At 57.0% G+C, this 22,320-nt stretch overlaps 3 protein-coding genes across 5 annotated transcripts in view; all 3 read right to left on the reverse strand.

Annotated features, from left to right (window-relative positions):
• Positions 1 to 1,453: 1,453 nt before the first annotated feature.
• Positions 1,454 to 14,638, reverse strand: EPHA2 (EPH receptor A2). Its single transcript, XM_086625498.1, is given in 21 exon segments — positions 1,454 to 1,559; positions 3,332 to 3,408; positions 3,411 to 3,480; positions 4,531 to 4,696; positions 4,699 to 4,732; positions 4,839 to 4,988; positions 5,089 to 5,320; positions 5,405 to 5,465; positions 5,886 to 5,970; positions 5,973 to 6,064; positions 6,153 to 6,290; positions 6,382 to 6,437; positions 6,530 to 6,629; positions 6,734 to 6,893; positions 7,500 to 7,624; positions 7,706 to 7,961; positions 7,964 to 8,040; positions 8,171 to 8,317; positions 9,719 to 10,382; positions 11,047 to 11,114; positions 14,455 to 14,638. Coding segments are annotated over 21 exon segments (3,048 nt in total).
• A 1,098-nt stretch (positions 14,639 to 15,736) lies between these two features.
• Positions 15,737 to 17,487, reverse strand: CPLANE2 (ciliogenesis and planar polarity effector complex subunit 2). Its single transcript, XM_086625499.1, is given in 6 exon segments — positions 15,737 to 15,853; positions 15,856 to 15,970; positions 16,703 to 16,842; positions 16,930 to 17,054; positions 17,134 to 17,286; positions 17,382 to 17,487. Coding segments are annotated over 6 exon segments (756 nt in total).
• Positions 17,488 to 19,460: 1,973 nt separating this feature from the next.
• The window catches only part of FBXO42 (F-box protein 42), a 49,382-nt gene continuing 46,522 nt past the window's right edge, over positions 19,461 to 22,320 (reverse strand). For all 3 annotated transcript variants that reach the window (XM_086625553.1, XM_086625554.1, XM_086625552.1), the window contains exon 10: positions 19,461 to 22,257. In XM_086625553.1, the coding sequence (XP_086481679.1) occupies positions 21,157 to 22,257 (1,101 nt within the window). In that variant the 3' untranslated portion in view covers positions 19,461 to 21,156. The remainder of the gene's footprint in view (positions 22,258 to 22,320) is intronic.

The raw sequence follows: 22,320 nt of genomic DNA on the forward strand, positions 1-22,320 counted from the left end.
TCAAAACCCCCTTAACTCCCCCTTAGAAGTCCTTAAAACCCACTTAAAAGCCCCTTAAAAACTCCTTAAACTCCCTTAAAAAGCTCTTTCAGCCCCCTAAAAACCCCACAAAACCTTAAAACCCCTTAGAGCCCTTCAAACCTCCTTTAAAACTTCTTAAACCCCATTAAAAAATCCTAACCCTCCCTTAAAAAAACCTTTAAAATCCCTTAAAAAAAATTAAAAAACTAAAATATCCCCAAACCTTAAATCCCTTTAAAAAAGCCTTAAAAAAACCCCTTAATATCCCTTTAAAACCCCTTAAAACCCCTTAAAAATCCTAAAACCCCATTAACCTCCCCTTAAAAACTCTTAAAAAACCTTAAACTCCCTTAAAAAACTCTTTAAAGAACCTTAAACCCCCCTTAAACCTCTTTATAACCCTTTAAAGCCCTTAAAAAAATAATCCTAAAAAAACCCTCTCAAAACCCCAAAACTCCCTTAAAAACAACTTTAAAAACCCTAAAAACCCCCAAACCTTAAAAGAAAATTTAAAAACTTAAAAAAAGCCTTAAAAAACTCCTTAAAATCCCTTTAAACTCCTTTTAAAACCTCCGTAAAAATCCTAAAATCTCATTAACCCCCTTAAAAACTCTTAAAACGCCTTTAAAAACCCTAAAATTCCCTTAAAAACTGTAAATCCCCTTAAACCTGGCTCGAACCCCCTCTTTGTCCCCCAAATTCCTTCAATCTCTGCAAACCAGTGGAAAAAATGACATTGGCAAAAAAAACCCAAAAAGCCAAAAAAGCACATTTGTTATTAGAATCAAAACGCCACGGAAAATCCCTCGAACCTCTGAAAATCCATGAAAAAAAGGGGGAAGGGGGGGTAAAAAAAAAAAAAAAAAGGAGGATCCGGGTTTTTGGTGTTTTTTTTCCCCTCGTTTTCCCCCCTTTTTTTTTTTGCTTTCCCGAATCTGACGCGCCCTTCGCTTTCCGCAATAAATATACAAAATAGAATAAATTAGGTTTCAAAAATAAAAAAGGGAAAAGCAACGCGGTAAAAGGATTTTCCCCTCCAAAAACCCGGCGGGAGAGGATAAATAGGGAGAACCCAAAAATTAAAAACCCCAAAATCAGCCAATTTTGGGGGCTGAGATTCAGTTTTGCTTGAAATGTGAAAAAAGAGACAACAACAAAAAATGTTAAAAAAAAAGGAAAAAACCCCCCAAAACACCCCTCCCCCAGCCCAAAATGAGCTTGAAATTTAATTTTTTTTTAATTTTTTTTTTTTGGGGGGGGGGCAGGATGGGGGTGAGACCCGTTTCATCCCCGACCCCGGGGATATTAATAATATACCACTATAAAAATCGCTTAATAATAATAAAATAATAATAAATAAGCCCTTGGGGAAGCGGGGGGGGGATCTTCATTTTGGTTGAATTTCAAGTATTTTTGGGGGCGCTGGGGGGGGTCAGAGGGGGACCCCCCCGGCGCCCGCCTGCTCCTGCAGCCCCAGCAGGCTGTAGGCGATGCGCTTCTGGTGCCCCGGCAAACGCACCCCGATTTTCTTGATATCGCTGGAAAAGAAGGAAAACCCCCCAAATGTTATTTTTGGGGTGAAAAAAGTCCAAAAAGGGTCTCGGCAGGAGAAGGTTTGGGGTGCGGGTCCGGCCGGATGGGGGATGGGGGGTGTCTAATTTGAAGGTGTCGGTCGGGTTAACGATGCCGGCGCCAGGGAAGCAGTTTCTGTTCCCGGGATGGCCCTGTCCCCGCGGGAGCTGGGGGAGTGGGATGGGGACAGGGTGGGGACGGCATGGGAGTATCGATGGGATGGCGTGGGGACACCAAGGGGACACCAAGGGGACACCAAGGATGTAGTATGAGGATACCATGGGGACACCATGGAGATACCACAGGGGACGCCAAGGGGACACCATGGATGTAGTATGAGGATACCATGGGGACACCACGGGGACACCAAGGGGACAGTATGAAGATACCATGGGGATACCACAGGGACACCAAGGGGACACCATGGACGTAGTATGAGGACACCATGGGGACACCATGGGGACACCATGGGGACACCACAGGGACACCACAGGGACACCACAGATGTAGTATGAGGATACCATGGGGACACCACAGGGACACCACGGGGACACCATGGATGTAGTATGGGGACACCACAGGGACACCACGGATGTAGTATGAGGATACCATGGGAACACCATGGAGATACCACAGGAACACCAAGGGGACACCAAGGGGACACCAAGGGGACACCAAGGGGACACCAAGGGGACACCAAGGATGTAGTATGAGGATACCATGGGGACACCACGGGGACACTATGGAGATACCACAGAAACGCCAAGGGGACACCATGGACGTAGTATGAGGACACCATGGGGACACCACAGGGACACCATGGATGTAGTATGAGGATACATGGGGACACCAAGGGGGACAGTACAAAGATACCATGGGGACACCACAAGGGACGCCACGGATGTAGTCTGACGGATACCATGGGGACACCATGGAGATACCACAGGAACACCAAGGGGACACCAAGGGGACACCAAGGGACACCAAGGGGACACCAAGGATGTAGTATGAGGATACCATGGGGACACCACGGGGACACTATGGAGATACCACAGAAACACCAAGGGGACACCATGGACGTAGTATGAGGACACCATGGGGACACCACGGGGACACCATGGATGTAGTATGAGGATACCATGGGGACACCACGGGGACACCAAGGGGACAGTACAAAGATACCATGGGGACACCACAGGGATGCCACGGATGTAGTATGGGGATACCATGGGGACACCATGGAGATACCACAGGAACACCAAGGGGACACCAAAGGGATACCACGGGGACACCATGGATGTAGTATGAGGATACCACGGGGACACCACGGGGACACAGAATGGGGATGGTTATGGGGACAGCATGAGGACAGTATGGGAGTATCAAGGGGACAGCATGAGGACAGTACAGGGACACCACGGGGACAGTATGGAAATATCAAGGGGATAGTATGAGGAACATCATAGGGGCATCATGGGGACAGTATAGGGACACCTGGATATAGTATGAGATACCATGGGGACAGTATGAATACACCATGAGGACACCCCGGATACAGTATGAAGACACCATGGGGACGGCATGGGGAATGCCAACCAGGACCCATGGAGACGCCATGGGGACACATCGTGGGGACAGCGCCTTGGGTATGTGTTATGGGACACCATAGGGACAGTACAGGGACAGCATGGATATAGTATGAGGACACCAAGGGGACACCATGGGGACAGGGACTCACTCGCTGGTCATCTGCAGGACCTTCTCGATGGTGCTGTAGCCCGAGGCCATGAAGTGTTCCGTGTACTGAGGGCATCCGGGATGGACTCCAGCCACTCGGGGACGGAGCGGAAAGGGACACCCTCCGAGCCACTGGTGCTGGGCAGGGCGGATGGAGACCCTGGGAGGGGTGGGGGACACGGTGAGAAACGGGGTGGGAATGGGGGTGCAAAACCCGAGGAGAAATGGGAGGGTGCGAAAAAACGGTGGGAAAATGGAAAGATGCAAAAATAATGCAAAAAATGGAAGGATGCAAAAAAAAAAAGTGAAAATGGAAGGATGCAGAAAATGATGGCAAAATGGAAAGATGCAAAAAGCCAACGTGAACATGGAAAGATGCAAAAAATATGCAGAAACAGAAAGATGCAAAAAAAGCAATGCCAAAAATGGAAGAGTGCAAAAAAAAAAAGATTAAAAAAACATGCAAAGATGGAGGATGCAAAAAGTAATGCGAAATGGAAGGATGCAAGAAAAGATGCAAGAATGGAAAGCTGCAAAAAAGCAATGCGAGAATGCAAAGGTGCAAAACCCCTGCAAAACATTGAGATGCAAAAAAGTGATGTAAAAATGCAAAAGGTGTAAAAGCAGCAATGCAAAAGTGCAACAAGCAGTGCAAGGAACGCAAAGGTGCAAGAACGCAAAGGTGCAAGAACGCAAAGGTGCAAGAACGCAAAGGTGCAAGAACGCAAAGGTGCAAGAACGCCGAGTTGCAAAAAAGCAATGCACAATGCAAAATTGCAAAGGTGCAAAAAGCAATGCAAACAATGTGAAGGTGCAAAAGAGCATGCAAGAATGCAGAGATGCAAAAAGCAATGCAAGAATGCACCGGTGCAAAAGAGCGTGCAAGGATGCAATGATGCAAAAAGCAATGCAAGAATGCACCGGTGCAAAAATGCAAAGGTGCAAAAACCGGCAAGAACACCAAGTTGCAAAAAAGCAATGCAACAATGCAAAATTGCAAAGGTGCAAAAAGCAATGCAAGAATGCAACGGTGCAAAAATGCGCAGGTGCAAAAACCGGCAAGAAGGATGCAAAAAGTAATGCGGAAATGGAAGGATGCAAAAAAAGATGCAAGAATGGGAAGTTGCAAAAAAGCAATGCGAGAATGCAAAATGGCAAAGGTGCAAAAAGCACCACGACAACGTGCAGGTGCCCCCTCCGTAGCTCACCCGGGGGTCGAAGTCCGCCAAGGCCTTGAGGGAGTCGGGGGCGCGGACCAGCTTGTCGAGGATGCTGACGATGTCGGCGAACTTGGGGCGCCGGCTGCGCTCCTGCTGCCAGCATTGCATCATCAGCTGGTAGATGGCGGAGGGACAATCCAGGGGGCGGGGAGGCTGAAGCCCTCGTTGATGGCCTTCATCACCTACGAGGAGGAGGAGGTTGAGTGGTGCTCCCCCGTCCCTCAAAAAGCCATCCGTCCTCAAGACCCCTCCCCAAAAAAACGGTGGTGGAGGAGGGCGGCCGCTCACCTCGTGGTTTGAGAGCTCCCAGTACGGGCGCTCGCCGTAGGACATCACCTCCCACATGACGATGCCGTAGCTCCAGACGTCGCTGGCGGAGGTGAACTTGCGGTAGGAGATGGCTTCGGGCGCCGTCCAGCGGATGGGGATCTTCCCACCCTAACGGCGACGTCAAGGTCAACTCTACAACCTCCCCCCAGAAAGAACTCAACCCAACCGCTCCCACCATGACCAACCACCCCACCTTGGTGGCACTTACGCTGGTGGTGTAGGTGGCATCAGGGTCATCTTCCAACACCCTTGAAAGCCCAAAATCAGACACTTTGCACACCAAGTTGCTGTTCACCAAGATGTTCCGGGCCGCCAGATCCCGGTGGACGTAATTCATGTTGGCCAAGTACTTCATGCCGGCGGCGATGCCCCTCAACATCCCCACCAGCTGGATGACGCCAAATTCTCCTTCTTTTTCCTGGGAAAAGGGGAGAATCCGGCTTCAAATCCAGCTCTCGGCCCACCTCCCGTGGTGGGTTTTGGTGGTTCCAACCATCTACGTGTTGATCACCACCTCCACCTACCCGCAGGAATTATCCAGGGCGCCGTTCTCCATGTACTCCGTGATGATCATGAGGGTTTTGTCTGGCCAAACAAAATAAGACCCAAACTCGGTCAAAAAAACTCTCCAAACCCCACAAAAAAAAAAAACCAAAAAAACCCTCAACCCCCTTCCAAAACAACAAAAAAAATCCCAAACCGTCCAATATCCCCTTAAATCCTCCAAAAAACCATCATCCCTCCAAAAACAAACCAAAAAAACCCCAACAAAACCCCAAAAGCTCAAAATCTGCCCCCAAAAAAACAAAATCCCCAAACCTCAAATGAAAAAAACCCCAAACCAAAAAAACCCACCAACTCTCCCAAAAAAAACATCTCCCCTCCCCAAAACCCCCATGTATCGTCACCCCCAACACCCTATTTTTGTATAGCAGGTTTTTTTTGGGGTGTTTTGCAGAGAAAATGGGTTTTTTTGGGTGGAGGGGAAAAGGTCACACGACTCACACTTGGAGACGACCCCTTCCAGGCGGATGATGTTGTGGTGGCAGAACTGGCCCATGATGGTGGCTTCGCTCAAAAAGTCCACCCGTGTTGCTTCTCCGTGTAGCCCACCTTCAAGGTCTTGATGGCCACTGGCACCATCCTTCCTACCACGCTTTAGGTGCCCTTGTAGACCTCCCAAACTCACCTGCTCGGAGAAAGTTGGAGGGGGACACATTTAACCCCCCCACCCTGGTCCAATTTTGGGGTGTCTTAGGGTGACAAAGCCACCTGAGGACCTACCGGCGCCGATGACCTTCTGGCGGGTGATGGAGGATGGAGGGATCTCAGTGGTGAACTTGAGCATGGCCTGGTTGGGGTCTTCGTAGGTGTGAGGGTCAACGTAGGTCTTGAGGGGCTTCAGCTGGTCTGTGAGGTGCCGGTGGTGGTGGTGGGGTGTCAGCACCCATGTCACACCCCCCCACCCCATCCCCATTGACCCCACCATCCCGTTGCTCACCGGACTTGGAGAAGTAGACGTCCTCGGTGGAGTGGCGTGGCCGTGACCTTCTCCTCCTAGGGAAAAGCAAAGTTTTGCCCCCAGAAAATCCCCCCTCGCCCATCTTTGATGGTGGAAAACAGTATTTTGAGGTTTTTTATCTCCTTACCGCCGGAGTACATAGATGAGAGCGGCCAAGAGGAGGAGGACGAAGAAGACACCAGTGACAGAGCCACTGATGACGGCGGCGGACGCCATGGCCTCGGTGCCTGCGGGGACGATTCCAGGGGGCGGGTTTTGGGGTGAACAATTGGACCCTCCTGGACCTCCCCACCCCAAAAATCCTTCCCCCACCACCCGCCTTGGCCCTCACCTTCAGGCAGGGTCTCGAACTCGTGCTGGGGGCTGTAGGCCCCATGGCCGTCCAGGGTGAGCGCTTGGACCCGCACCACGTAGGCGGTGGCAGGGGACAGCTTGGGGAGGGTGACGGAGGTGCCCTCACAACGCAGGACGGAGTAGCTGTTCTCGTCCACCTGGGTGGAGGTGACACGGGGTGACGAGGATGGAGGTGACGTGGGTGGGATGGTGACAAGGATGGAGGTAATGTGGGTGGTGGGGGTGATGACGATGGAGGTGATGTGGGTGGGACGGTGACGAGGATGGAGGTGACATGGGTGGGATGGTGACGAGGATGGAGGTGATGTGGGTGGTGGGGATGATGAGGATGGAGGTGATGTGGGTGGGATGGTGACGAGGATGGAGGTGACGTGGGTGGTGGGGATGATGTGGGTGGTGGAGGTGACAAGGATGGAAGTGATGTGGGTGGGATGCTGCCAAGGATGGAGGTGGCATGAGTGGAATGGTGATAAGGATGGAGGTGATGCGGGTGGGATGGTGACAAGGATGAAGGTGACGTGGATGGTGGAGGTGCCAAGGATGGAGGTGGCGTGGGTGGTGGGGGCGATGAAGGTGATGTGGGTGGTGGAGGTGACAAAGATGGAGGTGATATGGGTGTTGGAGGTGACGAGGATGGAGGTGGCATGGGTGGTGGAGGTGACGAGGATGGAGGTGGCATGGGTGGGACGGTGCCAAGGACGGAGCAGTGACAGCTTTGGGGGTCATGGCACCGCGGGACGCACCTTCTTGCTGTAGGTGACCTCGTACTTCCACACCCGACTCTGCTGCCGCGGCGGCACCGTCCAGGAGAGCACCAAGCTGGTGGCCGTCCGCCCATCCAGGCTCACCGACGTCACCCGGGGTGGCTCTGCCAGGGGGCACAGGACCATCACCACCACCACCACCACCACCACCGCGGCGCAGAACGCCGCCGCAGGAGCCCCCTTACCCGTCTGGTTGACGCTGACGGTGACGGTGGCCACGCTCCGGCGGGGGCTGTAGACGGACACCCCGTTCCGCGCCTCCACGGCGAAGGTGTAGTTGACGTGAGGTTCCAGCTCGCTGACGGTCACCCCGGTCGCCGTCAGCCCCCGGGGGGGCTGCGAATAGCGCACCCCCCCGTCGCAGGGCCGCCGCTCGGCGCCCTCCGGCCAGCGCCGCTCGCAGCTGACGCTGTAGGTGACGTCGCCGCGACCCCCCCGCGTCGGCCGGGGGGGGTCCACCGCAGCTGCACCGCCGCCCCCAGCCCCACGGCCGTGAGGCTTTGGGGGGGCGAGGGGGGACCTGGGAGTGGAGAGAGATTGGGGGGGGGGGGGGGTGGTCAGGCTGCGCCGTGCCTCAGTTTCCCCTGTTCTCCCCACCCCCCTCAAAAAAAAAAAAAAAAAAAAAAAAAAAAAGGTGACTTACGGTGCAGGGGTCGGCGGGGGGTCGTGGGGGGCGCGGAAGAAGCCGTCGCGGCAGGGGCAGGCGGCGGCGGCGGCGGGGGGGGGCACGGTGTGGGGGGGGCAGGGCTGGCAGCCGCTCGGCGACACCGTGGCCTTGAAGGAGCCGGGGGGGCAAGCTGGGAGGGGGGCGGGGTGGCAATGACAGCAGTGAGACCCCAAATCCTGCCTCCCCGCCCCCAGCATCCTCGCACCCCCCCCCCCCCAGCATCCCTCGGGGTGGTTTTTTTTTTTGGGGGGGGTGTGTGTGTGTAAAAAAAAAAAGAATCCCAATTTAAACCTCTGTATCCCCCAAAAAATTCCAGTTTAGCTCCCTACTCCCCCTAAAAAATCCCAATTTCCCCCCCATTCCCCCCAAAAATATAAATTTACTCCCTCTACCTCCCATAAGATCCCGATTTATGACCTCTTCCCCCCAAAAATCCCAATTTATCCCCCTGTACCCCTCCAAAAACACCCAGTTTCCCCCATACCTCCCAAAATCCCAATTCCCCCCCATACCTCCCCCAAATCCCAATTTACCCCCTAGTAAAAAAAAAATAAATCCCAATTTACCACCTCCCTCCCAAAAAATCCCAATTTATCCCCCCAATCTGAAGTTATCCCCCCTCCCTCCCCCCAAAAATTCCCAATTTACCCCCCCCCTCAAAATTCCCAATTTACCCCCCAAAAAATCCCAATGTATCCCCCCCAAATCCCAATTTACCTCCCCTACTCCCCCCAAAAAATCCCAATTTACCCCCCCAATATAAATTTACCCCCTCTACCCCCCCATAAAATCCCAATTTATGATCTCTTCCCCCCCCAAAAAATGCCAATTTACCCCCCTGTACCCCTCCAAAAATCCCAGTTTCCCCCATACCTCCCAAAATCCCAATTCCCCCCCATACCTCCCCCAAATCCCAATTTACCCCCTAGTAAAAAAAAATAAATCCCAATTTACCACCTCCCTCCCAAAAAATCCCAATTTATCCCCCCAATCTGAAGTTATCCCCCCTCCCTCCCCCCAAAAATTCCCAATTTACCCCCCCCCTCAAAATTCCCAATTTACCCCCCAAAAAATCCCAATTTATCCCCCCCAAATCCCAATTTACCTCCCCTACTCCCCCCAAAAATCCCAATTTACCCCCCCAATATAAATTTACCCCCTCTACCCCCCATAAAATCCCAATTTATGATCTCTTCCCCCAAAAAAATCCCAATTTATCCCCCTGTACCCCTTCAAAAAAACCCAGTTTCCCCTATACCTCCCAAAATCCCAATTCCCCCCCCATACCTCCCCCAAATCCCAATTTACCCCCTAGTAAAAAAAATAAATCCCAATTTACCACCTCCCTCCCAAAAAATCCCAATTTATCCCCCCCAAATCCCAATTTACCTCCCCTACTCCCCCCAAAAATCCCAATTTACCCCCAACCCCTAAACAAATCCCAATCTATGACCTCCTCCTCCTCAAAAAAAATCCCAATTCCCCCACTTTTTCCCCCCCCCAAACCCCCAATCCCCCCCCGTGCCCTCACCTTGGCACCTCTCTCCCACCCTCTCGTAGCCGGCCCGGCACAGGCACTCGCCGATGGGCACCAGCCACTCGCCGTCGGCGTTGCAGTGCAGCGCCGGCGCCTGCTCGGCCACCGCGTCCTCCACGCACGTGCCGCGCACCTCGGCCAGCTGCTGCGAGTCGACGCCGGCCACCGTCTCGGGAAAGCGGGCCATGCCCCGGAAAAACGCCGGGCACCTCTTGTAATAAATCCGGACGGAGAGTAACGCCACGCACGCTCCTAAGTCTTGGAATGCCAAGTAGAAACCTTTCCGGCGGAGAGGTCCCACCGATCGGATCTCCACGTTGACTTTGACGTTGCGCGACACGAAATCCTCCCGGACGGTGATTTCATCCGGCGCGATGGTGTCGATCTTCTTGAATTGTCTCTTTTGGAAGTTGGTGCCGTAATCCACGTCGGATTCGGCGTAGTAGAGGTTGAAGGTCTCCTTGCAGGAACCGCCGCCGGCCGTCGGGAAGCTGTTGCAGTCGCGGACGGTGAAATGGAGCTCGATGAAGATGCGTTGGGCCACCCCGCGGTAGATCCAGTTGGTGCGGAGCCAGTTCTCCTGCTCGCCCTCCAGCACGTTGCACACCGAGTAGATGTAGATCAAGGAGTCGTTCAGCACGTTCTGCAGGAGGTCCCACTGTCCCACCACCACCGCGAGAGAGAGAGAGAAATGGGGGCTATGGGGAGGGAAACTGAGGCACGGTGGGTGATGGCCCTGGTCCTTGTAGATGTGCTTGTGCTCAGCCCCGTGGATGGTCCTGTCTTCATGGTCATGGGTGTTACCATCCCCACGGATGATCCCGTCTCCAACGTCGTGGAGGTCTCCATCCCCATGGAGGTCCCCAGCCCCACCATCAGTCTCCATGGATGTCCCTGTCCCCATCCCCATGGGTGTCACCATCCCCATGGAGGTCCCCAGTCCCATCCCCATGGAGGTCCTCAATCCCATCCCCATCCCACGATGGGTGTCCCCATCCCCATGGGTGTCCCTGTCCTCATCCCCATGGAGGTCCTCATTCCCATGGAGGTCCCCAGTTCCCAAGGAGGCCCCCCATCCCCATCCTGCCACGGGTGTCCCCATCCCCAAGGATGCCCCTGTGTCCCCATGAGTGTCCCCATCCCTGTGGAAGTCCTCATCGTCATGGAGGTCCCCAACCCCATCCCCAGTCCCCATGGATATTGCCGTCCTCATCCCCAAGGATGTCCCCATCCCCATGGAGGTCTCCAACCCCACCCCCAACGTGGGCTCTTGGGGTGGTGCTGCCCGGTGGGGCCGGATGCCTGAGTCCCCCGGTGCTCACCCCTTTGCCGTAGGGCTGGGTGAGCCAACCCAGCTCCCCCTGGGCCTTGGCGAAGTCCAGCAGGACCACTGCGGGGAGAGGACAGGGGCATTAGCGGAGTGGGCGCAAAGCCTGGGAGATGCCACCAGGACCCATGGATGGCCCCAGGACCTGCAGGTGCCACCAAGACACCCAGATGCCTCCAAGATCCATGATGTCCTTGGGACCCATGGATGTCCCCCAGGACTCATAGATGTCCCTGGGACCCACAGATGCCTTCCAGGACACACAGATGCCCTCCAGGATCCATGGACATCACCACGACCCACAGATGTCACCAGGACTCATGGATGTCCCCCCAGGACCTGTAGACATTTCTGGGACTCACAGATGTCCCTGGGACCCACAGATGCCTCCCAGGATCCACAGATGTTCTCAGGACCCACGAATGTCCCTCAAGACACATGGACATTTCCTAGGACCCACGGACATCCCCCAGGACCCATGGACATCTCTGGGACTCACGGATGTCCCCTAGGACCCACAGATGTCCTCCAGGACCTTCAAACACTCCCAGGATCCATAGACCCCCCCCAAGACCCACAGACACCCTCAGTCCCAACCCATTCCTCCCCTGAGACCGCCACAAAAAGACCCCCAAGGCCCATCCCCCCCACCCCTCCAAAAAGAGGGGAAACTGAGGCAGGGCTCGGCACCGAGGCCGGGCAGACCTGCCGCGACATGCCAGCCGCCCCGCCGAGGGCGGCGGCCGCATCCACCGCCCGGGAGAGGAAGAGGAGGCCGCCGAAGGCCGGGAGGGAAGCGCTGACGGGTCCCGTTCTCCACCCCCCCCCCCCCCCCCCGGCGCTGAATCACGCCCCAGGAATGCGCCCGGACGCCCGGGATCACGCCGGGGCCCAACGGGGTGCGTGCGGGAATTTTGGTGACGGATCCCCCCCACCGGCTCCGACCCCTCCGCTGAGAACGGGCGAGCTCGTGACACGTCCCAGGAGGGTGAAGTTTGGGGAGGGGGGGGACACACGTGGCTCTGTGCCATGTCCCCCCCCCATGGCTGGGGTCAGGAAGGACGCCGTGGGGCGGATATCCCGGTTTTCCGGCGGCTGGAATTCCACTCCCCCCCCCATCCCCGGCACGGCTCTGGAGAGCGGAGGTTGGCGCGTGAGACGAGTTGGTGGGTTCTCTGGGGGGTGTCTGTGTCCCCCCCCGGCCCCGTCCCACCCCACCCTGGGCTGAGTCAAGGGAGAAACCCGGGGCTGCGGCCGTTGAGTCAAGGGGTGCAGCACCCAAGGGTGCAGCCACACCCGGGGCTGTCGGCGCTGCTGGTGCCCCCGGTGCCATCACCGTCGGTGTCTGCACCCCCAGCCCCGATGGCACCTGCAGCCCCTTCCGCCACTGCTGTCACCAGCACCCCATCATCACCACCGTCAACATCTCCGTCACCATCATCAATGTGACCATCACCACCACCACGGCCATCAAGACCATCATGGCCATCACGACCACCAGCAACATTGTCACCTCCACGGCCATCGAGACCACCATGGCCACCTCCACCTCCAGTCCCACCATCATCTGCAGCTGCTGGCCCCATCTGCGTTGGCACTGCTGCCGCCATCATCATCATCATTGTCACCACCAACACCACCACCACACTCCACATCTGCAGCCCCCGTCCCACCCTGGGCTGTGTCCTTGTCCCTGTCCCCAACTGCATTTTCAAGCCCATCCCTGTCCTGTCCTATCACAATCCTAATTTCAATCCCATCCCATCCCAATCTTAATCTCAATTTCAATCCCAAAACAAATCCAAATCCCATCCCCATCTTCCTCTCAATCCCATCCCGTCCCACCCCGTCCCGTCCCCAAACCCATGTTGGTCCCAATCCCAAAATGAATCCAAATCCCCTCCTGCTCCCATTCTAATCCCCATCTCAATCTGAATCCGAATCCCAATCCCAAAATGAACCCCAATCCCCATTCCAAATCCAGTCCAATCCTCATCTTCATCCCAGTTCCGTCCCATCCCCTCTCACTCCATCCCATCCCCATCCCAGTCTCAATCTGAATCTGAATCCCAATCCCCAAATGAATCCCAATTCTATCCTAATCCCAATCCCTTCCCCCCTTAACCCCCTCCCCACACTCAAGGACACCCCAAACCTCAGGGCAGTGGGTGCCGGATCCGGCTGTGGCACCCAGCACCCCCAACCTCCCCATCCCACTGGATTTCACCCTTTCCAAGTGTTGGGAAACCCCCTCCCCCCCCAAAAAAAACCCCTTCCCCCCCAAATCCCACCGCTCTCTCAACGCTTTCCCCTTTTTCGCACTTTTTTGCCCCCAAAATCCCGATAACCCCCAGAATCCCTCCCCCGGAATTGGCACTTTGGGAACGCGCCCCAAATCCCATAACCGCATCGGGGGGGTCCCCGCCACGGGGTCCCACCGCCCCCCCCATTTAACAAAACTCCTCATTTTAGGCTTTTTTACCCCATTTTTATTTTTCCAGGGAGTATTTCCCACCCCAAACCACCCTCCAGCCTCTGATTTATTCCCATCCGAAGCCGGATCTTTCCCTGAAAAAGCGATGGATTAAAGCTTTCGGAATTTCTTAGAAACCTCAAAATTATTATTTCATTTTAACCCAAAATCCCCTCAATTAAACCCCCCGCCAAAAAAAACAACCGGGAAAGGCCGCGACGTCACATCTTTTTTTCTTTTTTCCACCACTTTTTGGGATTTTCCTGACATTGTTTTCCAACTCTCCGGGCCGGATCCTGCCCGGCCCTTTGCCACCCATGGCAGAACCCTCCATTTTAGGTGATTTTCCCCTTTTTTAGGCTTGTTTTTTTGTTTTTTTCTTTTTTTTTTTAATCCCCTTCACCCTAATCGTTCCTTTAGTTTTTTTTTTTTTTTGGGGGGGGGGCCGGACCCGGCAGGATCGGGCCCCACCGGACATTCTACATGCGAAAAGTTGCTCCAAACTCTTGAGTTTCCCCTCGTTTTCCTTTTTTTCCCCTCTATTTTCCCCCTTTTCCCCCCATTTCACCTTCCCCCCCACCCCACTTTACCTCCCTCCCCCAATTTTTACCTCCCCTCCCAATTTTTACCTTTTCCCCCTCAATTTTTACCTTCGCCTCCCCAATTTTTAACTTCCCCCCTCCGGCAGCCGCTGACCCCCCACCGCACCCATGGGTGCCCCCCTTTTTTTTTTTCGAGGGGGGGCACCCCCTCATCACCCTTTTTTTTAGGGGGGGTGCCTCCCCCAGCTCCTCCCCCCCAAAAAACTTCTCCAAAACTGCCCAAACTTCCCCCAAAACCACTCCGCCTCTTTCTCCACCCCCCCCAGCACCCCAAGAAGTGGGTTTTGGGGTGCACCCCCCCACCCCAACCCCCCCCCCTCCAACTCACCTTCCTCGGCTGCCAGGGGGGTGAGGGCGGTGAGGAAGAGGAGGGTGAAGGTCTGGGGGGTGCCCGCCATGGCTGGGGGTGGGGGGGGGATATTGGGGGGGGTCCGAGGGGTAGCACCCCACAACCGACGGCACCCAACGCTGTGGGGCGTGTGGGGCTGAGCACCCCGCTCCTGTTCATTCATGTCCCGGGTGACGTCACGCGGCCACGCCCGCTCTTAAAGGGCCACCAGCTGCTCCCAGTATAGACCAGTACGGGACATGAAAGGGGGTGGAGCCTGAGGAATTTGGGGGGGTCGGGGGGTGTCTGGGACCCGCCCTCCCACGGGGGAGCACATGGTGGTGAGTACGTGGGGCCGGATTTGGCCCCACTTGCCCCCCCCACCCCCGCTCCCCCCGCCCCCGAAGGGGTTAAAGCGCCCCCCCCCCCCCCCCCCCCCCTTTCATTCATGAAGCGGCGTGGGAAGGGGCACGCGGGCGGCAGCCAATGGCGACAGGGGGCGGGGCCAGGCCGCTACTACCGGCTCCGCCCCCCCGCCCACCGGTTCGCTCCCGGCGCGGGGGGGGGGGGGGGTGGGGGTGGGGGGCGCTTTTCCCGGCCTAAAAGTGCTCCCGGTTTTCCGCCGCGCTGGGGAGGGGGGGGCTGGATCGGGCCCCCCCAGCACCCCAAATCTTGCATCACCCATCGCACCCCCAGCCCCCCCCAAATCCCTCAGCGTCCTCATCCCCACGATCCTGCAGCACCCCAAATCCCCCCCAGCACCCTCTACCTCATCATCCCCCAGCACCCCAAATTCCCCCCCCCGAATCACAAATAACCCCCCTGCATCCCATTCCCATTATCCCCCAGCACCCCAAATCCTCCAGTACCCCCACTCCAGCACCCCGAATCCCCCCCAGCACCCCGAATCCCTCAATACCTCCACCCCATCACCCCTCATCCCCCCAAATCCCCCACTGCCCCCACCCTCGTCACCCCCCAGCACCCCAAATCCCTTTTAACCCCCCCAGCACCCCAAACTCCCCAGTACCCCCAACTGCAGCACCCTAAATCCCCCAGCCCAGCACCCCAAATCTCCCAGTTACCCCCAGCACCCCAAATCCCCCAGCACGCCCACCCCCAGCACCTCAAATTTCCCAGTTACCCCCCAGCACCCCAAATCCCCCAGTACCCCAAATTACCCCCAAAAAACCACTCCCCCATCACAGGTGTGGTCGGGCAGCGCTGTTTAATAAGGGGGGGGAGGCCAGAGGCTGCGGTGAGGGCCCCCTTCCAAGACAGTTCAGGCTGGGGGGGTCCCCTCACCCCCCTCGGCGACGCCGGCGGTGATTTGGTCTCTCCGCCAAAGCCTCTCGACCAGGGCGTCGAGGAGGGGGGCAACGCGGGTGAGGCCCCCCCCGTGCCCCCCCCCCCGGCCCCCGGCCCGCTGCCCGCCCGCAGCACCGGCAGCCCCCAGGTCTCCTCGAAGGCCACCACGTCCCCCTCCGTCACGTCTGCCTGCGGGGACAGGTCGAATCTGGGGCGAAGTGGGGGGGGACACAGTCAAGGGTGACACCAATATCCTGAAAAATTCCCCCAAAACCCCCTAAAAATGCTGCCGCATCGGTGTAGTGAAGTGTGTACGTTCTCAGCTTCGCAAGGTGTTAAGTGCCGGGGTGCAAAACCGCTTTGGGGGGGGGCACGCAGTCTGGAAGTCACCGACACCTCGAGAAATCCCGCCCGGGGGGTGCAAAACCCCGTAAAAATAAGTGCACGTTGTGAATCCATCGGTGTGACGAAGTGGGCACGTTCTCAGCCTACCGAGGTATTGAGTGGTGTGAAATATGGGGGTGCAAACCCGCTTCGGGGGGGACACACGCAGTCTGGGGAGATACCCACACCCTGAAAAATCCCCCCTGGAAGGGGGGAGAGGGGGAAAATTCTCCTAAAAATAAGCGGAAGCTGCAACTCCACCAGTGTAACGAAGTGAGCATGTTCTCAGCCTACTGAGATGCCAAGTGGTGCAAAATGTGGGGGTGCAAACCCGCTTGTGGGGGGGGGGACATAGTCAAAGGAGATACCAACACCCCAAAAAATTCCCCCTGGAATAAGTGGAATCCCCTAAAAATAAGTGGAAACGGTGAATCCATCAGTGTGACGAAGTGAGCACGTTCTCAGCCCACTGAGACACCAAGTGGCACGAAATATGGGGGTGCAAACCCGCTTGTGGGGGTGACGCGGACCCCCCTCACCCCAAAAAAAAGGATACTTGGTGCCGACGACCACCCTAACGAGGTTTTCTTCGTCGGGGCTGACCACGCGGCTCATCTGCGCCGGCAGCTCCTCGAAGGACGAGCGGTCGGTGAAGGAGAAGAGGAAGAGGATGGCGTCCGCCTCCTCCTTACAAGCCTGGCAGAGGGATGACCACCATCACGGGGGGGGGTGTTCTATGTGTGCCCCCCCTCCCCCCCCCAAATTCATCCCCCTCCAACTCACGGGCAGAAGATACTCGAATTTTTTCAGGGCTCCGTCGCCACAATCCCAAAAATTTAGCTGGAAGATGACGGGGCGGCCGCTGGCCCGCGGCTTGGCCGGCCAGTACACGGTGGTGGCCTCTATGCCTTGGGAGGAGGGGGGATACATGTAGGGTGACCCCTCCAGGTGACAACGGGGGTGTCACACGTGTCCCCCCCTCCGTACCCAGGGTCTCGTGGTGGACGCGGGGCACGGGGGTCCCTGCCAGCGCGGCCACCAGCGCCGTTTTGCCGACGCCGCTCTTGCCGGAGACGAAGAGTTTGTAGGTGACGGTGGGGGTGGCCAAGGCGGGGGGCAGCACTGGGCGCTCCAGCAGACCTGGGGTGGGGTGGGGGGGGTGTGAGGGTGTCTGTTTTTTTTTTTTTTTGGGGGAGGGGGGTCGCCCCCCTGTTTTGGCGGGGTGTGGGGCTCACCGAACGTTCTCCGCTGGTTCTTCTGGACGATGGAGTCCAGGTAGGGGAGGCCGGCGGGGGACAGGAGCCAGCCCGGCTCCAGCACCGAGTCCTCCCGCGCCGCCATGCGCCCCCCCCCAACACCTCGAAACCTGGGGGGGGGGACGGGACAGGGAAGACACCCCCCACCTCCCCCCTTTCCCCATGAGGTCACTGCACCCCGCAGTTTGGGGGAGCAGGGTGCCCCCTTCTGACCCCCCCCCCCCCCCGGGTCCTTGCATCCCCCATGGGGTCCCTTCAACCCCCTCCCTCGGTCTTTGACCCACCCTTACGGGGTCTCTGCCCCCCCAGGGGTCCCAGTATCTTCCCATGAGATCCTTGACCCCCACCCGGGGTTCCTGAAGCCCCCATGGGATCCCTGACCCTCCCCATAGGGTCTCTGTCCCCCCCCCAGGGGTCCCAGTGTCTTCCCATGAGATCCTTGACCCCCCCCACGGGGTTCCTGAAGCCTCCATGGGGTCTCTGCCCCCCTCAGGGGTCCCAGTATCTTCCCATGGGATCCTTGACCCCCACCCGGGGTTCCTGAAGCCTCCATGGGGTCCCTGACCCCCCCCCAATAGGGTCTCTGCCCCCCCCAGTGTCCCAGTACCCTCCCATGGACTCCCTGACCCCCCCCATGGGGTCCTTGTGCCCCCCGGGGTCCCTGACCCCCCCCGGGGTCCCCGCACCCCAAATTCTGCCAAGGGGCTGTACCCCCGTACCCCCCCCCCCCCCAGCGCGGCCCCATTCCCGCCGCCTCACCCGCGCCCGCGCCCGCCCCCGGGTGATGTCACGCGGGGGGCGTGGCCTCGCCTCCGCCCCGCCTCCCCGTGCAAGGGCGCATGCGCGGGAGGCGGGGACGGGGAGCCACGTGGAGCGGAGCGGAGTCCGGCGGTATAGGGCCCGGGGGGCGGCCCTATAGGCTGCGGGAGAGCCGGACCCGATAGATTATGGGGGTTCCCAGCTTTACAGGTGATGGGAGACCCCAACCCTGGGAGCTATAGGAGACCCCAGCCCTATAGGGTATGGGGGGGGGGGTGAGGCTGTAGGCTATGGGAGACCCGGACCCTATAGATTATGGATTTCCCAGCCTTATAGGTAATGGGAGACCCCAGCCCTTTAGGTTATGGGAGTTCTCAGCCTTATAGGTGATGGGAGACCCCAGCTCTATAGGTTATGCGGGGGGGTAGGCCTGTGGGCTACAGGAGACCTGGACCCTATAGGCTATGGGAGACCCCAACCCTATAGGTTATGGGGGTTTCCAGCCTTATAGGTGATGGGAGACGCCAACTCTGGGAGCTATAGGAGACCCCAGCCCTATAGGGTGTAGGGGGGCGGGCCTGTAGGCTCAGGGAGACCTGGACCCTAAAGATTTCAGCATTCCCAGGCTTATAGGAGACCTCAGCCCTATAGGTTGGGGGGGGGGTGTGTGTCAGCCCTGGGAGCTATAGAAGACCTGGACCCTGTAGATTACGGGGGCTCCCAGCCTTATAGGCTATAGGAGACCCTGACCCTATAGGGTATGTCCCAGCTTTACACTTCAGGGTCCCCATCCCCAATAGGTTTTGGGGTCCCCAGTTTCCAGCCCCCCCTTTACTGAACTCACCTGTTCACCCCCCAACCTCACACCCCCCCTTTTTCCCCACCTCTAGTGCCCTTTTTTCACCCAATAAGACACCAAATCCCCCCTTTTCACCCCAAACTTGGGGGGGGGGGGGTGTTTCCCTCCACACCATTCCCACCCCCTCCAGACCCCCTCCCCAAAAGGACCAACCAGCTGTTTCTTTTTTTTTTTTATTTGTTAAACTGCTAAAAATTCATCAGGATGGGGGCGGGGAGGGGGGAGGAAACCCCATTAACCCTTCCCCCCCCCCAAAAAAAAAATGTACACAAGATTTTTAAATATCACCGAAAATCACTTTTTCATTCCTACACTCGGCCTGGGATGACTGGGGGGGGGGTCACCTGAGTCGCAGGGGGGGACACGGGGGCTGGGACACCTCGTTCACAGCACCAGCGGCTCACGGGGAGGGGGGGCACGTGTCAAAATTTGGGGTGAATTCATCATTAAACGGTGCAGAACATGCCTTTCTGCGGAGGAGGGACGGCCCTGGCTGCTCGGCGGGTTTGGGGCCAGTTGGGGGGATTTTAGGACTAATTACGGGGATTTTGGGATCGGTTGGGGATGGAGATGACGGAAAAGTGGGGAAAAACGCCCCGTTGAGGGATGCTCCACGCAAGGAGAAGGTCAACCCAACGCCGAGCCACTGTCCATCCCTTTTTTGAGTTTTTTTTGGGGGGGAGACATGCAAAGGGGAGGAGGGAGCGATGCCGAACCCCCCGTCGCCGAAACATTTCGTACATCACCTTAGGTGCTCCTGAGGATTTTTTTTTTGGGGTAAAACTGGCGTTTTTGCTTTCCAGGCGGAGTGGGAGAGGCTGAAGGAGGAATTTCTTTGAGAGAGGTGGAAAAGCCACAGATGAAAACCCTCCCCGTCCCCGTGCGGCTGGGATGAGATTTAAGGCTCCGACCGGCAAAAAGCTCAGTGGGGATGGAGGGATAAAAATAATAAAAAAAAAAAAAAGAAGGGAAAAAGGGCCACGTCATGGCACTGCCGGTTTGGGGAGGATTTTCTAGTTTTCGGGTGCTGGAGGTTGTTGACCAAAATCTGGCAGAATCCCCCCATTCCCTTCCCCGTCCCGCTTCCCCTGGAGGGGAAAGGGAAGGGGGGAGGTTGTCCCAGAAGGTTCAATCCCTTTGGATTTTAACTCATGGGAATCTTTGCGGAAGGAGGCACGTGCAAAGCCGAGGTGTCAGTTCCAGTTATCGAGGCTGCTCACGCCCTCAAATTTACCGATATTCATTTTTTTTGGCTGGAAAACCACCCAAAACAATCCCTATTCCCAGGCTCCGAGGTGCTGGCTCAGCCTCGAAGGGGTTTGGGATGTCGAGTGAAACGAAACCTTCAAGTCTAGAAGAGGACAAAGAGCCAAATTTCTCAGCTTTGGGGGAATAATGGGATTTTGTGAGTAAACGGTGTGGTTTTTGGCTGATGTAGGAGGGATCGGGGCTGATCCGGCACAGGGCAGGGAGGGGAGGATACTAACACCGGGCTAATTCTTAGGATTTTTGGCATTTTGAGGCAAAAAACCTGTCATTTCTTCTTTCTTACGGTCTTGGACAGAGGAGAGGAAGGAGAGTGGGAGGCAAAAAAAAAAAAACCCAAACCACAAAAAAAGGCATCGTGTTCGCGTCGAGCAAAGGTTTTGCAGCACTGGAAGGTTCCTGGTGGGATATTGCTGTTTTCCTTACGGAGCGGAGCCCGGAAAGAGTCGGTGCATGGAAGGTAACGGCTCCGCGCCTGCCAGTATTTGGTTTGTTCGTATAAAACCACTTTTTACTCCCGTGCCGAGGAGTTTTGGAGAGATCCGAAGCCTCTTGAACCCTTGGAAAAATAAAAAAACCAACCTCCCGAGGATACTGGATGATTTCCCTACCTGCTCACCCCGAATCTTCGGCTCGGATCGCAGCGGCGCGGGTCCTGCCCCGCTTGTAAACGCGATTCGCTTAACCGGGGTCTTACTGGGAACCGGCGGGGCAGCGCTGGAGGTTTTTTTTCTTGGATTTTTATTGGTTTCTCGCTCCCTTAATTCACAGTTGGAACACCTGCGTGACGGAGGAAGGGCTCGGGAAGGAGAGGGAAGAGCCGCGGGGAGGGAAGGGAGAAGGTGACGGCGGCCACGGGCTCGTGCCGCATTATCTTTTCGCTCGCACGAAGTACAAGGCATTTGTTTTGGGATAATATTTCACGTTTTGTTTCTTGTCCATGAGGCCACCGAATATGATTAACTCCCCTCTGCCTTGTACCACCGTGTGTAAACTGGTTTCGGGCGGCCCCACCACCGAGCTGCTGTTGAAAACTTTCCATTTGACTCGTCCTTGTTCCTTGGTGTCCTTAATGTCCAGCACGTACATCTGCATGGGTTTGCAGTTCATGCTCTGGTATAAAGGCTTCCCCACGTTGAGGGACTGGGGAGGGTGGTGGCCCAAGCGGCGGGCGATGGGAGGTAAGGAATGGCCGTCGCCTTGAGTAGAGCCCGGACGCGCTGCCGAGCCCGTCTCCGCGCTCGGAGACCCCGGGGAAGAAGCAGCCAAGGGAGGGCTCAACGCCGCAGAAGCCGAGGAGCTTTTGGAAGAGAGGGCTTTGACGGCTTCCAAGCTCCTCCGGAGCGCGCCGGGGGAAACGGCCCCCGGGAGGGAGCTGGCGACGTGGGGCGGCGTGTGGACGCCGTTGGTCTGCTCGGGGGGGTTCCTCGTGCTCGTGCCGACTGTCCTGCCGTCCACACCGTCCAGCTGGCAGATGATGGAAGCCGGTTTCTGGTCCCAGCTCAAGTCGACGGATCCCAAACGGAGGTCTTTCTGCTCCGGCAGCGATCCCCGGCGCGGGGCAAGGGCGAGCCCCACTTTTAGGTCGTATCCTTCGGCAGCGGAAGGAGTGCTGGGAGATACGACCTGCACGGGGCTGTCCAAGGAGGCACCGCCGGCCGCCGTGGCTCCGGGTGACAAACTCCCACCGTTGAGTACAGGGGAACTGTCCCCTCTGGCCGGGGAGAGGCTGCCTTCCCGGGATCCCGAGGGGGTTTGCCGCTGCGTTCTGGGTCGCAGGGTGCCCCAGCGGCCGTTGACGCAGGGAGCTTCGTCCGTGTTCCTGACGGGAGACTGAGAGCGGTATTCCCGCGTTTCGGGGACCAGGGCGGGCGGCGTGGCACTGATGGGAGAGGGGCGGGAGTTCAAGCTGGGACTCAGCGGGGCTCTCCCACTGGGAGCTTGGCTGAAGACCACGACGCACTGTCCCACCTGGAAGAGGAGGAGAGGAGATAACAGGTCACAAACAGCCGGACGACCTTTTGGGCTGTATTG

Source organism: Tauraco erythrolophus, chromosome 23 (assembly GCF_009769465.1).
Source record: "Tauraco erythrolophus isolate bTauEry1 chromosome 23, bTauEry1.pri, whole genome shotgun sequence".
Classification (NCBI taxonomy): domain Eukaryota; kingdom Metazoa; phylum Chordata; class Aves; order Musophagiformes; family Musophagidae; genus Tauraco; species Tauraco erythrolophus.